The 17,626-nt window shown below is 31.0% G+C and overlaps 2 protein-coding genes across 2 annotated transcripts; one reads left to right on the top strand and one right to left on the bottom strand.

Annotated features, from left to right (window-relative positions):
• Nucleotides 1-11,005: 11,005 nt before the first annotated feature.
• On the bottom strand, nt 11,006-12,515 carry LOC149892271 (uncharacterized). The gene is made up of 2 exons (XM_090078100.1): nt 12,092-12,515; nt 11,006-11,670 (listed from the first exon to the last, which is right to left on the bottom strand). Exons 1-2 carry the CDS (start codon nt 12,513-12,515, stop codon nt 11,006-11,008), a joined length of 1,089 nt encoding a protein of 362 aa, XP_089934226.1.
• Nucleotides 12,516-14,485: 1,970 nt separating this feature from the next.
• On the top strand, nt 14,486-17,345 carry LOC149892270 (uncharacterized). The gene is made up of 3 exons (XM_090077275.1): nt 14,486-15,255; nt 15,439-15,692; nt 15,781-17,345. Exons 1-3 carry the CDS (start codon nt 15,220-15,222, stop codon nt 17,321-17,323), a joined length of 1,833 nt encoding a protein of 610 aa, XP_089933401.1. The 5' UTR covers nt 14,486-15,219; the 3' UTR covers nt 17,324-17,345.
• Nucleotides 17,346-17,626: the final 281 nt, after the last annotated feature.

The raw sequence follows: 17,626 nt of genomic DNA, 5'->3' as shown, positions 1-17,626 counted from the left end.
GGGAGAAACGAGTAACATAGTTATCAACAGCGTTTGTTTTACTTCACACTGTAAAAGAAAGAGGAGACCTGGCAAGAAACCCGTCAAGAAAAGTTTATTCGCTAAAAAAGAATCTTCGAAATCAAGAAATCAATTTTGGCCACAACCAAATAACAAAACAAATAGCAGAGACAGAATCAGAAAACGAAATCGACGAAGAAACATCTTGGTTAGGAAAGTGTGAGGAATAGCGTTGAGAATTTTTCCATTGTTTATCAATTTGTTCTTGATGAAATGGTTCTTGCATAAGCAAGTTGTTAGTATCTACTAAGCATCCGCGTTTCGGAAAACCACGTGATACTTTATATGATCTGATAGTTATGAAAACCACGTGATACTTTACCAAACACTTGTTAAATCTTTAACAATTGAAACTTAGCTATACGTAACTTTTTTTATTCAAAATTAGATTGAGTGGTTCTTTACACTAAGACATTTGAGATTATTTTTCAGCTTAACAGCACTAATGTTTCACAAGTCACACGGTTTTCAAAGTTCTTCTCATTTTATTTTTTTCAGAAAACTTTTAAACATTTTACCATACCTCTTCTGAGATATATTTTACATTAAAATGAAGCTTTATATGCCTTAACTTATCCAAATACCTTGCTCTGATTGAGCATTAGACCATGACTGCTGCACTTCATGGTCAAACACCAAGACTTTGTACATATCAACAAAGCTATCAATCAAGACCTCTAGACAAGCTTCACAAAGTTCCCCTCTTCTCGTTAATTCTCGTCTGAAACAAAAAGTAGTGAGAAGAGACCAACTTGGTCTTGGGTAAATAATAACTTCTCCTATCAGTATCTTTAAAAAAGTGCATAAAACGATACCTTTCATTTTGAGACGCAGATCCTAATATGAGGAAGAAGAATTATAAGCAACGATTAGAAAAGACGTATAAAAAGCCCAAGAATAGATATAAAGAAACTTTTTTTGAATGAATAGAAAGAGAAAGGAGTTACAGAAGTTAGAGAAGAAAATTGGTTAAAGAAAAATAGGCGGAAGTTCTGCCGCTTATGATAAAAAAGTAGAAAGAGTTATTCGTTTTTTTTTGAAGAACTGGAAGAAAAATTGAGGAGTAATAAAAAAGAAAAAACGATTGCATAAATACAACGTTTGATACAAAAAGAAGAATAAGAAGATATTATTTGTAATTTTATTGACATAATGAGTAAAATAATGCTAACCACAATTACCACATTAGGCTGAAATGAAAAAAATATCAACTTGAATTTCCGAAGAAACCCTCTTGAGGGATTATTATATACACCTTCCTGATTCAAAAAATAGTTGAAATCAAGCTATTTCGTCCGAGAAAAAAAAATTATTTTGAATATTTTCTTCACTTAGCACAAAATGTTGAAATAATAGCATGCAAAATTTTGCATTTTTACAGCGCAATTAATGTTTTTTCTATATCAAATCATCATCCTAAATGATATCTAAGGTAATTTTTTCAATTTTTTAGGTGTGTTTTTATGAGCTTGCATTTTTCATTTTTTTCTGGCGAAGGGCAATGAAACATATCCGTATTGTATAAAGATAGAACACAAAAAAAACAAATTTCATTTACTGGGAAATGGGATTTGTTTTGCAAGTTGTTGTGAAAACTGCAAGTAAACATTTATTTTCCTGTATTTTTAAAAAAAAGCCCAATTCTGCCAAAACTCGTGATGACTGCAGAAAAGCAGTCTGTTTTCTTTGCCTTTCAAAAGTGCTCTAGACAGCTCACTTCTTTTCTGATTGATCGTGTCAAAGTACTGTTTTCTTCTCAAGTCAACTTTATTGATCCAAGAGTACCGGTTGGAGTGTGTGATTATTGTCAAGTTCGCCTTCAAAAAAAGCACAATGGAGAGAATATCTCTGCCTTCACTGTTCCATCAAAATTCGTCCTCCAACTAGAGGTCAAGGATGTGATGTCTTCTCTGTAAAATTAGCCACCTGAAGCTAAATGAAATACACCCCTTATCAGCACTTCAACCATCTACTGCTAATCAGCAAGGGAAAGTTGAAAAAAGGTGCTCTGTTTGCTTTTTAGTCATTGAAAAAGGAATGCCACTTATGAGCAGCCAGTCTGCCTTACGAGAAAATATGAGAGAACTTGTTTCTACTGACATGAAGGTCAGAGAACAAATTGCTTTTTCTGTGATTGCTTACAAAGAGGCTTCCAATTGCAGTATAGTCATAAATTAAAGTACCGGTTGTAATTTAGTCATAAATGTAAATATTTACTTGCGTCAAACTTAAGACAACTTAGGTCTTGACTGGTATAGTATTAAAGATAGCTGGTACTGTAGAAAAGAGGGTCTGAAGCCTTATCAAGTATGCTTTTTACCCAAGTTTAACCCTAATATATGTGCCAATGTAAACAAACCCAAACCTGAACTAGAAACTTCATTTTTCATGAACCGGACAAAACTAGATTCGTAAGTATTAAAACTAGATTTATAAGTATTAAAAACTTGAGAAACCTCGATAACTATAAAACTTGAGTTAAACCAATAAAACTTTTTAAAAATTTAGAGTTTAAGTGTCGGAGAACGGAGCACAGTGGGACGCTCCTACACAAACAGGTGGCCATAAATGAAATGCTTTTTGAAAATTAAAAGTTTCAGTGTTTTGGAATGTATACCGTTGACTCCCAGAAAAAATTTCATCAAATTTTGTTTAAATTTGGCTGAGAAATTCAGCCTTAAAGTTGAAAATTTTCCGTATTTCCAGGATGATGAAAGATTTTATGAAATGAAATTATATTTTCTTTTAAAAAGTTAGTTTTCTGAGCTAGTATTTTGAATATAAATATAGGATTCAACTTCCAGAAAAAATTTCATCAAATTTGAATCACGCATAGCAGAGAAATTTGATCTGAAAGTTAAAAATTACGGAATTTTTCTTTAAAAATGTAAAGAAGAAATTTAAAGAAATTTAAAGAAAAATAATTTTTTTTTTATTTTTTGCAACATTGTATTTAAGTGTAAATTAAGTTTTTGATAATATTTAGTCTTAATCATCATTTTCTTCTGTTTTTAACTCCTCCTTTTTTTCTATACCGACATCATGATAAATAATGTCATCACATCTTTCTAAGTCTTCCATTATGTTTTCCGTGTCAATTTTTGCTCAAGTTATATTATCAGCTTCTTGATAAATAAACATACTTTTCACAACTTCTGGTAGCTTCAAGGATTTTGTGAATTAAGCAGGAGCTTTATACAAAACAACATAAGAAATTTTGTAAGTTTCCTTACAATAGTTTGCAAACTTAGAAGGATCAAAAGAGTTATTGCAATTGATTGTAAAAAGAATGTTGCTAAATCTTGTAATCTAATTTTCATCTATACTGAGAACTTCTTTTAACAATACTGGATTTAAAAATGTCTTACGACAGAAATTGCCTATCGTGCTGGTTCCTGCTCCTTCAGATCTTGGCATAACTACCTTGAATACAGATGCGTCATACATTTTTTTAAATCGATTTTTTCCTCTCAATGTAATTCGTCTTAAACTTTTGAGTTACTCTACAAATTTTGATTTCAAGTCTATAAGATAGATGGAGTAGGCATTCAAAAAAACAAGATCAAAGTATAAAGTGGAAACATGCCATAAATTAAAGTGCCTTCACAAGGTTTAAAGTTATTTGAATTTTTAATGTCACTCATTTCATTCAGCTTGGCTCCGCAGATTGAACAATTTTGCATAGATTTTGTATTGGTGATGTAAGTCAAAGCTTTCTCATTGATCATGGTCATTACAAAATCAAAATCCACTAAAACCAACTTTTCATTTAGTAGTTCTATTAGAAGTAATCCCTGCTAACCAATTTCTGCCTCTATTTCTGCTTTGATTCTTAAAACCGTTTCTTTTGACTCTTTTATGTCATCTAACTTCGCTGGATGACAGAATCTCACACTTTGAGGTGTCATATTTAACCAACAAATTTTGCCTTTATTAGCTGATAGCCTAAGCAAAGTTGTAGCAGTTGCCAATAATTCAACATCACAGTTATTATCATTATCAATCTTCTGGTTATGTTGTGCCTGTCCTGATGTTCTATTTAAGCCCCAAGATGTTAGAAGAACCATATATTTTACTCTTTGTTATGTTTTTCCATGTGCTTCAAAAAATTCCTTTCGTATATTTTTACAATTCTATCAGCTACACACTTCATAAAAGCTTTCAATTTTACTTTAGCAGAAGAATAAGTTGTTTAAATAGCTTGTGGATCAGGACAGCATTCATATTTCATTTTCTGAATCGACAGGAAGGGTTTGTTATCTATATGGATCTTCATATGAATATCATGATTGCTGATTTTTTCATTTTATTGTCAATGAAAACTCTAAAGGCTTTCTCATCAGCCTTCATTTGGCTCTGACTGAATTGATTCACTAGCCTTGCTGCATCTGTCTGCTTTTCAATGATTTTACTAGTTAATTTCACCATACTACTGTTGTTATTATTGAATGCCATTCTCTTTGCTGCTAATAATACTCTTACCATTGAGTCTTTTGTCGGATTTACGGAATCATTTGCAATTCTTCGTCTAGTTCTATTACTTGTTTGAGAAAAACATTATTTTTTTATCAACATAAATTTTTCCGTTTTGAGTGCTGAGCCATCAAGCCAAATTTTTTTCATAAAGCTCAAATCTATTATTGATTCTGCCATGCTTCTGCCATGCTTCTGCCATGTTTCTGCCTTGTTCCTGCCACTTAGCTATCCAATTCCATTCCAAATATCTTATGTCGCTGATTAGAATCTCCTCTGTGTTTTTATGCAAAAAAATTTTGGTTCTTACAAGGTTGATTAAAACTACATGGTTGATTACAGCTTTTCACAATTGGTATTATTTCTGTCAAAATAACTGATAATTTCTTGTCTCTTTGGATTGTGTGGTTCAGCCGTTTTGAACTAATACTTTCCAGTCTTCTTCTAAATTTTAAACTAAAATGGAAACTTCATGTAAGCTAAACTTATATGAAGATGAAATACCTAATTTACTGCCTAACTTCTTACCTAATGATCACTTGATGCGTTTAAAAAGTTTTTGAATGAAATTACATTTTGAGTATAATGAGATCTTTTCAAATTTGCATATCTTTTTTTAGGGCAGCTCGGAGCAGCCAATTAATTAAGGGCATATTGAACTTTGATTTTTTTCAATGTAGAGGAACATTTTAAACTTTTTTTATCCATCAAAGTTGACTTATTTTTGTAACAATACTTTATATTAAACGGCTGATTTTCAAAATTTGAAAAAATCTAATTAAAGTATTTTTATTGCGATTGAAAAGTGGATTTAATTAGCTTTCTAATGATATATATTAACCCACACTTGATTTGATTAAAATCATCTCAGCAGAATGTATAAAAAAAAACTCCTTCAATGAGAGGCAAAACCGATTTTTTAAATCTAAATATGTAACTTTGAAATCTTTTTAACTAAAATTCTCAGGAGACTTATAATTTGGGATTTTCTTATCTACAGTGTAAGCTTTTAATCTGCCTTGCTTCATCCAAATTGAAGCCAATGTAGTTTTAATTTTTGGCTACCCTGCCTCCCACGATGCGGAGTAGTAGATATGAATAAGATTGTTAAAATTCCAAAAGAAACTTCGTCCTCATACCAATTAGCAGTTCTTTGTACAAAAGAACTTTTTATTGTTAATCGTTTCTGAAGGAAGTACTAATTAGTAAATTCATTTTTCTGAAGGAAGTACTAATTAGAAAGTTCATTTAAGATTTTAAGATATTGATTAAGGGTGTTTTTATCATACACACGTTTCTTTTGTAGTTTACTTTTTTGGGAGAGCGGAGGGGGGTGTTTTCCATACGTATTTTTGTTGTTGTTGCACTACCCTTACTATCACATCATCATAAAAGAACAAATTATTTAAATCCATCATTGTAAATTGATAACTTGTTTTGCATATTGCCGGAATATAAGAGAATGAGTCTTTTTGTGATTATAAATATAGAACGAATCTTACCATGTTTACCATACGGTAATTAAATAACCACTTATGTTGGAAACCTTTACATATTTGTTTTCAATTGTCACTAAGATAATGGACATTGTAAATATTCTGTCATTAAAACGTTCCATACAGCACTGTTAACAATTCCCGCTAAAATATCAATAAATATTTTTTTTGTCGTAATGGTAATTACGACAAAAAATATTTATTGATATTTTCCATGTTCTTTTCTTTTTTTTAAATTTACAATTTTAAAATAAGAGTCCATAAAAGTAAGTGGAAAATATTAGAAAGTTTTCCAGTCCGTTCCACAGTGGGCCATGGTGTGCCAAAAGTCAAAATTATTATTATTCAATTTTTGTATAAAAAACTACTATTCAATGAACGTAACATATTGATTTACATAAAAACATAAGGATTATTAATCAAAAAAATGCACCTTCACTAAAATTTTTTAATTTTAAGTTGTCACCCTGAACAATATTTTAGGCGGTCAAGCGCTTTTCTTAAAAAGTTTAGAAAAATATTTTTTTATATGTTTTCCCATTTAATGTTAGGTAATTTACATTGTTACGAATTCAATTTTAGTTTTAATACATATATTGGCTATCAATTGGGATTTTTGTTTATCTTCTTGAACGTATTTGACTCATTTTATGATCAATTGAAGATTATGCATTTAATGGTTGAAATAATTGCGTTTTTTTTTTGCTTATACTATGCTTAAATTTTTTCGGCCATGTTTGGCCAGGATTTTTACGGCTGATATTCACTGAAAAAAATATACTTAATGAGTTAATAACAGTTTTGGTTGCAGATACTTGCAGATGTCGACTATATAACTAAAACATTACACATGATTTTATACCGTGACAACTGTCAATAAAACATATTTAGGTATGTGTGCAAAATTTTTAAACTATTCAGCTATTTAATTATTTTACATCATTGTAAAGAGCTTTAAATCAGTATAACGATGGTGAAAATTTCATAAAAAGCTAATGATTTTACTAAAAGTTATGCCCACTTAAGTGACAAAAATTCATTATAAGGAATGCTTAAGAAAACTGCAACCAACTTAAAAAATTAGCGTTCGGCTTACGGTACACAGTGCCTCACAGCTACGGAAAAACGGCAAAAACCCTCAAATCAGTGTTTCTGAATGGATTTCAACCTTTTTTGGCTCTAAATATATTGAAATTTAATCAGTAACCCAACCCGAAAGTCAGAAAATAATTTTGCACACTTTTTTCAAAATATTTTTGCAAATTTGCAAATTCTGAATTTTTTTCCCACTTTCTCAACATGCTATTCTGTCTTTTTTTATTGTACTTATAGAGACAAATTCATAAATATATATATAGTTTATTTACATAAAAAGTGACAAATTTTCATTGTTTTTAAACACTCTACATATAATCCTTTAATAACAGCTGATTTTGTCAGTAAACAGTGAAAACAATAAAGATTAAATTATTCAGAAACAAATATCTACAATTTCTGTATGTTGTAACATAACATATATAACATGTAACAATATAATTTAGATTTAAACAAAAAAACTAAACTTAGTGTTTCAGCAAGTTAAGAACTTGTTCAGACAAGGGGTTTCCATTGGAAGATTTGTGTTTTATGAAGTTGATCGACGAAATTTCTGGATCAGTTCTGATCAGCAAATATTGAAATTGATTTTTCATTACATTGAAACCATTTCTTTTCTTTCATTAACAGCCTGTCATATGTTTTGTTTACTGCAATCCACTTAGCTTTCAATTTTATCACCAAAATTCGGATTTTTTCTGTTAATTTTTCACTATGCACTTTTTCACCATCCAAACCTTCTGATATCAAAATTTCCTCATAAAGGAGGCTCACAATATCCTTGTTAGTTATACAAATTTCTCTCACTTTGGGAATCAAGTCTATTATTTTCATTTTGAGATGTAATCACAAAGGCACATATTACTAACTAATTTTTTGGATTTTTAAAAAACTTTTTGCGGATTTCTTATTAATTGCAAAAAACTTTAAAACTCAATTTCTCAAAAACGTACTACTTTGGGGCGGTTTTTTTTTTCCGGGCATTCCTGTATATATTCAAGATACTTCCCCATCAAAATTCAGGGTGGACAGGTGTGGACATTTTTAGAAAAAGTAAATATTGTGAATATTATTTTCTGAAAATTTTTAATTTTTTCACAAATTGTGAAATTCGAACATTAATTTTTGGTGTCGATGAAAGTCCAATGTCAGTTACTTACCGGATGATATAATATATATATATGATGTTCACCGAAAAAATGAAAGAAAAATTTTTAAAAATGACCATTTTGTGACAATTTTAAGATCTACTTGAAAACTCTAAAATTTCTAGTGAATTTTTGCCCACAAACAACCTGCATATAACAAGCTCACAAAAAGAGTAAAAATTTACAAAATCATAAAAAATGGGTTTACCTTGTTCAGTATGCTTATAACAATCAAGATAAAGTTAAAAAACATCAAAATAAATTTAAAAAATTAATAGGGTTTTTACCGTTTTTTCGTATCTGTGAGGCACTGTGCGGTGGTTATATAATAGAACTTCATTGTTTAGTTTTTAGCGCATTACTTTGCCTTGGTCATATTTTTATTCAACTAATAGCAGACTATGGTTTTTTGTGTGTTTTTTTGTGTGTAAATCATGTTTTGAATACTTTAAAAAAATCACCAATATTTTAAATAAAGTTTCATTTTTCTAAAAAAACAATTTTTTAATGAATAAAAAAGTCAAATATACAAAAGGTTTATAATCGTGAATCCCCCCCCAGCCTCTCCAACAGAAGAATATTCGGTACATTTACTGCGTGCAAAAATAGAATATGAGCGTGTCATTATTTTTTAATAAAATTTGGCAGGTACATAGAAAATAGATATATAAAATTGATTCAAAAGTTAGAAAAAAAACCCATCATCCCTTCAATGTCAATTCACTTCCAGAACAGGAATGAAGTTTTCAATAGCAATGAAATCACTAAAAACGTTAGTAACTGCAAAAAAAAAAACAAACTGCAGTAAACTTACAGCACTCTACTTTTAAAATATTATCTAAGTCAATATAAAATTCTAAAAAAAAGACGAGAAAAATCCATCCTTACGACACCTACCTCGAGCACGCGGTGAAAAAATGGTCACAGATTTTAACTTTAAAATCGGTGCCGTAAATCGCAGATACGCACATACCTAATATATAACTATATATTATTGATAATACAAAACCCTACAAATATACAAATTGTCAGTCAAGAAATGGTCAACAAGATTACCAGCTGACAAGCAACAAATTGAAATGCAAAAGAAAAAAAATCAACTTGCTTTTCAAGAGAAGATGGGACTGTTTGTCGATAGGCCTAAAGCTAGCGGCTCAGAAACATCTAATGATGGCAACACCTCCAGAAGAGCCTTTCAGAATGAGCAATTGTTTTCTGAAACCACAGGACTTACTTTTGAACTTATAAAAATGTTCCATGTTGTTCTGACTTATATTGATACAGATTTATTCAGGGAATACTTTATACAGATTTACTTAGGGAATACTGTACACATACAGCTTGGTTTTACGTGGAATGCTATCCATGGTCATGGCCGCCGAGAGAGGGGGGTGACGGGGCCCCGTGTGTGTACAAATAATTTTTTAAAATAATTTTTAAAAGATTTAAATAGTTTTGAATTTAATTAATTAAAAATAAATTTAATTAATTTTCATTTTTAATTTTCAATAACCAGAGCACGCTTCTAATGGTCCTGGGTAAATAATTGATCATAATGAGGGCCCGTTAAAAAAACTTCCCCAGGGCCCGAGATTTCTCTCGGCTGCTATGTCCATGGTACTATATGCAGCAGAGCCCAGTGATATTTAAGTTCTAAATATAATTTCAATTTCCATTTTTACTTCGTTCTTGTAGCATTGATTTAATTTCTAATTTTAATTTTACTTGTTTTGAATCAGTTCTTATGATTTTAATCATTTTAGTTCTTATTTCAGTTACTAAATCAGTTCATATTTTACTTCTATCAAATTTTACAGCAATTAGTAGTCCGAACGACATATTTTTTTGAAAAAATTAAAGTGTAGTCTTGAAGTCTATGAATTTGAGTAACTTGTATTAGTTACATTCATTTAAAAAAAAAATCTTATGGCTCCTTCCTGGGCCTTAAAAAAAGAAAAACTTGCCCCACCCCGGGATAAGTTGGCGCAAACTATAAAAAAGATTATTAACGTATGAGTGAGTAAAAATGTATAAAAATTATTTATTATTTCTATGAGCTAGTAGCAGTTAGTAGTTTGAATATGAAGCCAAAACAACACCCCACCTTTATTCCTGGTAACAAAACAGCACCCCACCTTTATTCCTGGTAACAAAACAACACCCCACCTTTATTCTTGGTAACAAAATCCCCTAAAAAATTTTTTTTGTAAAAAAATTCAAAAATATTTTTTTTGTAAAAATAAATTTTTTCAATATTTTTAGAACTAAAAATTTTTAAAAAAGTTAATTTTATAAAGATATTTTTTGTTTTCCAGCTTCCCCTGTGAAAATTTTGCCAATAAACCCCAAAAGCTTTTCAATAAACTGCCAAAGATCCTGAAAAACGACAACTACTAAAACAACCTGACTGATAATAGTAAATCAATTGTGACTGGAATGTTTATAGTAGTTTTATTCATAGGACCCAAAACTCTGCAGATAAACGCAATTCGTCAACTTACTCCTGCTGACAACTAGTCCCGGTCTCCCCTATCATTATTTCAAGAAATAATGTAATACATAAATTTCAAGAAAAATATTTAAACAATTTTTTAACTTAGTAACCATAGTAACCACCTTAGTAACATCTAAATAAGGATACAAATAGTCATAAAATAGTCATTCAATAATTCAATTGAGTTATAATAAGATTTTTTTTTCGAAATTAAAAGAAAATATCTGGTTGAATTATAATTACAAGTTAATGTTCAGTTTCATAAAAATTCTCATGTCTAATGATTTTTTCATTCGATTGCGGCGACCAACAGTTAAAATTCCACAAAGTGAGAATATCCTTTCTACAAACGCCTGTGATGCTGGGGCGGACAGTACATCTTCAGCCAAAATTGCAATCTTGCTATACTTGCTTTTGTTTTGTTTCCAAAAGAGCAGGCCGGTACTTGCCAGCGCTTCATCACCGCTTATGTCTACCAAATACCTTGACAGCTGACTTGCAACAGTGAGGTTGTCTTGGTTATAAATTTTTCCTTCTTTTGTAAAGATTTTATTTGACAAGAACTTAAAGCGCTTTATGGGAGCAAATTCACATTCAGATCCATTTGACTCAGCAGCAGCTTGTAATTCTTGTTCTACTCCACAAACTTTTATTATATACATCTTTGCTGCATGGAGCAAGGTGCCCATTTCCGGTGTGAGGACAAAGACAGCAACGGTTGGATCTAACAAACATGCAGCAGACGGAAGAGGATTAAACGTATCTGAGTCTGGCTGCAGAATTGATTGAAACAGTTGACGTAGATCTCCAAGAAGATTCGCTGTCAAAGACTTGTTGGTAGGATATTCTTGTAAATAGCATTCCAAATTGAGTATAGATGGTAGAACCTGTGTAAGGCATCGGTCTGAAGTATATCTTTTTGTACTGCAAAGGGTTCCAAAAGTGAAGAAATGTTTTGAAGACGAACCCATTCACTTGCTTTGAATGTGTCGATTCCTAAATTTAAGTAAACCGTCTGAAATTAAAGTTTACTAATAACAATTGTAATAACTAATAATTATCATTGATATACGTCTCTTTTTTCCATACTGTTGTAATGTGATTTAAAAGGCAGGGTAAAGTATTTCCGTGTTATTAGTAAACCTAATTTAAAGACTATATACCCTGTCTTGTTTTTTAATTTTAATGACTAATTAACTTCTTACAATTTATTACCATTTTCGTTTTTTTAGTTTAAATAAGGTAAGACGCAATTTTGTAAATTTAATAAAATTCCGAAAATAATTTATACACACTAATAACATAAATAATAAAATAATATGCACCAATTTCTGTAAGAACTTCATTCACCGATGTCTTTATTTTCAACAGCCGGTCAATCATCTGATATGTACTGTTCCATCTTGAGGTGCAGTCAGTTATCACAGACTTCCCACACTTGTCAATAAGTTTCTCAATTGCCACACTTGATTTCCTAATTCTTGATACAACTTGTCTCGTTTCTAATATGGTTGCACTATAATGTTCATAAACTGGTTTTATGAGAAGCTGGAGTGTGTGAGCCATACAGGGCATTCGACGATATGGAATATAATCTGGCAGAAATAAATCAGTTTGTTCTGACTGAGACTGGATCTCTTCCTCATCAGTTTCATGTTCAGACTCGTCAGATTCAAACTCATAAGATTCAGATTCGTCAGATTTCTTAGCTGCATGCACTTCCTGTAAGAGCCTGATGGCTTTAATCATATTAGACCCGTTGTCTGAAACAATCAACATAACTTGATTTTCTCTAATACCCTACTGGTCAAGACATTTCTTTAAACTTTCGACAAGCATCTTACCCGTGTGGGGATGTTGGAGTTCCATCAAATTTAGGAAAGCATGTCGTGCCTTATCAATGGTGGTGTCATAGAAACAAGCAGATATTCCAAGGAACGATGCTGTGAGACCCTTCTTCGTCCAACCATCAAGACAAATTGTTACTTTGCGTGTACGATTCATCTAGTCTTTCAGTTGTGCAGATTGTAGAAGAATTTGCTCGTTTACCCGCTTATTCAGTGTTGCAGACCCTGCAATATAAAATTTAAATCAGTTAAAATTTAATGCACATCAGTTTGTGTTTTTAGTTTCTATAGTGGTACATTAATGATACTATAATTACAGCCAAACATTTAAAAATTGTTTAGCATTGAATGAGTTTAAAACAATATATTTTTTTTTAATTATAGATACATTCTATAATCATTCCAAATATCATTGTTATGGTCAAACATGTGCGCCAATTTTAAAGCAAGTATGCAAAATTTGTAAATTAATTGTTAAAAAAAACTAATTAAGTGTATCAAAATTTTTTTTAATATTTAATAATTTTCGTTCGGTAATAATTCCTAATTCTATTCCTATTTTTGTTTTTTGATGCTTATTCAATTCTATTTCAGTTTTCGTTCTTCAGATATATCCTAATTTTAAATTTTTATTCACATTAACGAAATCAATTATTTTTACTTCTAATTTTACTTCACGTTAATGAAAATATCACTGCGCAGAGCATTCACAAAATGTTAATTCATGCTCCCAGTGTTGTTGATTACATGACATTACCAATTGGGCTCTTAAGTGAAGAAACTATAGAGGGCCTGAATAAAGATTTTAAAAAGTATCGTGAGCATTTTACACGCAAGTGTGACCGTATCAAATGTAATGAAGATTTATTTAAGCGATTATTTTGTTTTAGTGATCCAGTCATTTCTTCACTAAAAACAATAGTTAGTACTAAGAAGAAGGTTTTGCCAGAAGGTGTCCTGCAAATGTTAAAAAACAGTGTTTAGATGTTCTTATTATAGATTTTTACATGTCAATTTTTGGTTTCTTGCTTTGATTATTATTAAAACTCAAATTTATGCATTGAAAATTAAAATTGTCAGTATTCTATAATTAAGATAAATTAAAAAGTTCCCACATATATTTATTTGGAACATTAGAGCATTAAAAATCCTATTTTTTTAACAATTTGCAGTAAATAAGTCAAGAATTTGTATGAAATTGACTGCCACTATAAAAAGCTTGTTGCTATGCATAATAAGGTATCCATAGCAACAAAACTTAATATCATAATATAAAATGCATACCTCGTATTAGTACTCTTATTAAATTTAGTGTATGTGACACAAAAATTAGGTATCCCTAACAACAAAATAAAAAATAACACCTTAATAAGAGGCGCAGACTTTACACTGATGCTCATGGCAAATTTAGTGTATATACCACACATAAAAAATCTAGAACTACAAAAAGTAGGTTGTTGCTATGCAAAAAAAACAGGTATCCATAGCAACTAAATAAAAAATAACGCCTTCAAAAGAAACTCTTATATTGGTACTCATGCCAAAAATAGTGAATGTAGCACTAATATTAAATTAGTTATTAATTTTGTCTCAAAATTGGCCATTCTGGCCCACTGTGCGTTAGGGTACAGTGAGATTTATATGTTTTTGAGAAAAATAAATTTCAAGCTTAAGAAAAGGTGTATTCCTATGTAAAATTAAATTTCAAGGTAGGTTTGTTATGGACCACTTTTTGATCAAAAAAAGTCATGATACCCAAATTTTCATATTTACACATTATTAAAATGAAAAAAACTTAAATTATTATAAAATAAACAAAATCCGTTTTTATGTAATAAACTCTTCTAATAAGCGCAGCGCCGAATTAATTTTAAAAGATATTTTTACTTGGCTCTCCGCTGTATAAAACTTTATACAAGATCGAAGTTTGTTACTATTTTATTCATTATTAGTTATTTAATCGAGATATTCATAAATGTCGAAAGTTAAGACTAGATCATCCACCACCGCAATTTCCGATTTTATTGGACCTGGAAAAGATTTTATTCCTAGTGAGCTGCCTACAAACAGAGCAGTTATTCAAAAAGGGATTTTACTAAAAGAACAAAAAAGCATGACATGCAATCTACACCATAATAAATATTCTAACAAAGATCTTGCTAACGATCTGATTCCATTTGTTCTTGCTCAACGGAGAAAAGCAAATGTTAAGTTTCAACAGCCAGTTATTATTGGTGAGAAATCAATTTATTATAGAATTAAAACCCTTTGGGAGAAAGTAGAAAACGTTGCATGGGGAAGAACTAAGGCAAAAGTAAAAGAAGAACTTATATTGAAGTTAGATAAGCTAATGGACCTCATAACATGTCCTCATAAGATTCTTCTGTGTGAACATGATATGTCTGGGTGTTCTAAAGTGTTATAAATTGCACCTGTATTTTTTCTAAAAAAATTCCAACTATGGAGCTCAGGTGGTTATACAGTCAAAGAAATAAGACAGGTGAAAAGTCTGACATGCAAATGGGACATGCTGATAAGATTGAGACAACGAAACTTAGAAAAAAATATAAGAGAAAAATCAGTGACGAAATGCTTATGAGAAAAGAATGAAAAAACTACAAGATGATCAAGCATCCTTTGAGGTAAATATAATTTCATAATAGTAAATATTTTCTTTGTTTATATAGCAAATTACACACACACACACACACACACACACACACACACACACACACACACACACACACACACACACACACACACACACACACACACACACACACACATATAAAACAAAAATAATATTTGTAAAAGTTTGGTTTTAGGTCACAGAAAAACAAGATATAGAATTATATGAAGAATATCAAAAAAATATTTCTCCTGATATTTCTCTCAATGACAACTATAATCCAGTTAATGGTAACTTTACTTTAAAACAAGACAATGAAATTAAATTGTTGGTTGAAAGGCTTCTAAAGGATAAATTAGGTGTCTATGCTTTCCTTGTAACACGATTTTTAGAAAAGAAGTCAATAAAAAACACTATGTCAATAAAAAACACGGCAATGGCTAGTATAAGGTAATCATATAGATTATTATTTTGTTGAGCAGCAAAAGTTTGGATGATGAATTAATAAAAATAAATATAAACTAGTTTTATTTTATAGGTTTGGGATTTCACCTGCCGCAACTGCAGGAATTGCTACAAGTTATCTGCAAGATTTAATTGAAGCAGGATTTCTCACCCCTGAATACTCTTACCTTGCTTGTGATCCTTCTAAGTTGACGAGAGCAAGAAAAAAAATCATGGTAGTAGCAAAGAATAATGACAATTTTAATCTTCCAAAAGCAGATAATATTGGCATTTACTTTGATGGAAGAAAAGATTCAACAAGAGCGATGATAAATGATTCAAATGGACAACTACATCCTATTATTATCAAAGAGCAGCACATTACTGTGACTATAAAACCTGGTGGTCGATATCTTGGTCATTTTACTCCAAATGCACATACTCATTCAGATAAGCCAGCTAAAGAGATTGCTGAAGGTGTTTATAATTTGCTGCAACAATATAATCTTACTGAATCATGTTTAGTACTTGGAGCTGATAGTACTTCAATTAACACTGGCTGGAAAGGTGGTGCTATAACACATCTTGAAAAGATGTTAGGTCACAAATGCCACTGGGCCATATGCATGCTTCATTCAAATGAGTTATTTTTGCGTCACCTAATAGAAGAAATTGATGGACTAACATCATGTAGTACTGGCTTTGTAGGTCCTGTGGGAAAATGTCTTGCTGATGTTAATAAAATGGAGTACAATCCTCAATTTAAAGCTCTTCCAGAGGGAGAGAGCTTTGTTGACATTCCAGAAACAATACTAAAAAATATGTCAACAAATCAAAAACAAACCTACAAGTTATGTAAAGCAGTTAAGATCGGTGTATTGCCACCTAGTCTTAGAGAAATTCAATGTGGCCCCTTAAGTCATGCCAGATGGCTCACTACTGGCATGAGAATAGTCTTTATGTGGACAAGGAAACATGACTTAACTGATCAGAATTTGAAAAATCTTGAGTTACTTGTATTATTTTGTTTACAATTTTACTTTAAACTTTTTTTTGACATTAAAGTTAAAGACAGACTTGAAGATGCTTCCAATCACATTCTGTCTCAATTGAGAATTCTTAGAAATCAACCTGTTATAGTAAGAGAAATTGTGACTCCCTACATCCAGTTAGGCGCTTGGTATGCGAACCATGAAAGTTTATTAACCTCTTTATTATCTAGTAATAATGCAGAAGACCGCAACTTTGCAGTTGACCGAATTTTGGAACAAAGGGGTAATAATATCCTTGGAGACATGCGAATCAGACCAAGAAAAATACCTAAACTGAACTTTGAAGCAACTACTCTTCAAGAGCTAGTCAAATGGGAAAATGGTGTAGTACAAGAACCTGTTTTTACTTGTTCGCTCACTAAAGATAAGTTGGTATTGCTAAGATTGACACCTCTAATAACTCCTTCTGTTAAAATTCATACTCAAAGTACCGAGCGTGCTGTAAAACAAGTGACAGTAGCATCCATGTCAGTAGTTGGGCCAGATGCAAGAGATGGATATATTAGAGCTAGAGCTCAACATAGAGAGTTGCTACCTGTTTTTAAAACAAAGAAAGAAATTTTAATAAATTTTCAATGTCAATAGATTTGAAAGATATGTTGTTTTATTTATTGTTTTTTTAATAGTGTTATAGTAGTGTTATCAAAATATTATTTGAGTAAGATGGGATAGACCTCCTGTTTTTTGGGGAAACCACATCACTGGCACCACCTTTGTTTCTAATGAAACAAAAAAAACAACTGTTATAAGCAAATTTGTTAATCATTGAAACCTCATTGAAAATTGAAGACCCTCTCCCCTGAAATGTCCAGAATCTGCATTGCTGGTAGGATTCATGCAAGATAATGACTTTGAAACAAGTATCAAAAAAACTTGCAATTGGTCTAG

This window comes from Hydra viridissima, unplaced genomic scaffold (genome assembly GCF_058129835.1).
Source record: "Hydra viridissima isolate aposymbiotic clone 2 unplaced genomic scaffold, HvirCarnegie_v1 scaffold_2, whole genome shotgun sequence".
In the NCBI taxonomy this organism is placed as follows: Eukaryota; Metazoa; Cnidaria; class Hydrozoa; order Anthoathecata; family Hydridae; genus Hydra; species Hydra viridissima.
The sequence above is the reverse complement of the archived record's forward strand: the minus strand, read 5'-3'. Positions and strand labels throughout refer to the sequence as shown.

What these genes read in the sequence shown, in the direction of transcription:
- LOC149892270 (XM_090077275.1), top strand. Translation starts at nt 15,220, where the DNA reads ATGAAAAAACTACAAGATGATCAAGCATCCTTTGAG. An exon ending in ATGATCAAGCATCCTTTGAG is followed by an intron (nt 15,256 to 15,438) that starts GTAAATATAATT and finishes GTTTGGTTTTAG; the next exon opens with GTCACAGAAAAACAAGATAT. An exon ending in ACGGCAATGGCTAGTATAAG is followed by an intron (nt 15,693 to 15,780) that starts GTAATCATATAG and finishes TTTATTTTATAG; the next exon opens with GTTTGGGATTTCACCTGCCG.
- LOC149892271 (XM_090078100.1), bottom strand. Translation starts at nt 12,515, where the DNA reads ATGATTAAAGCCATCAGGCTCTTACAGGAAGTGCATGCAGCTAAGAAA. An exon ending in TGAAGTTCTTACAGAAATTG is followed by an intron (nt 11,671 to 12,091) that starts GTGCATATTATT and finishes GATATACTTCAG; the next exon opens with ACCGATGCCTTACACAGGTT.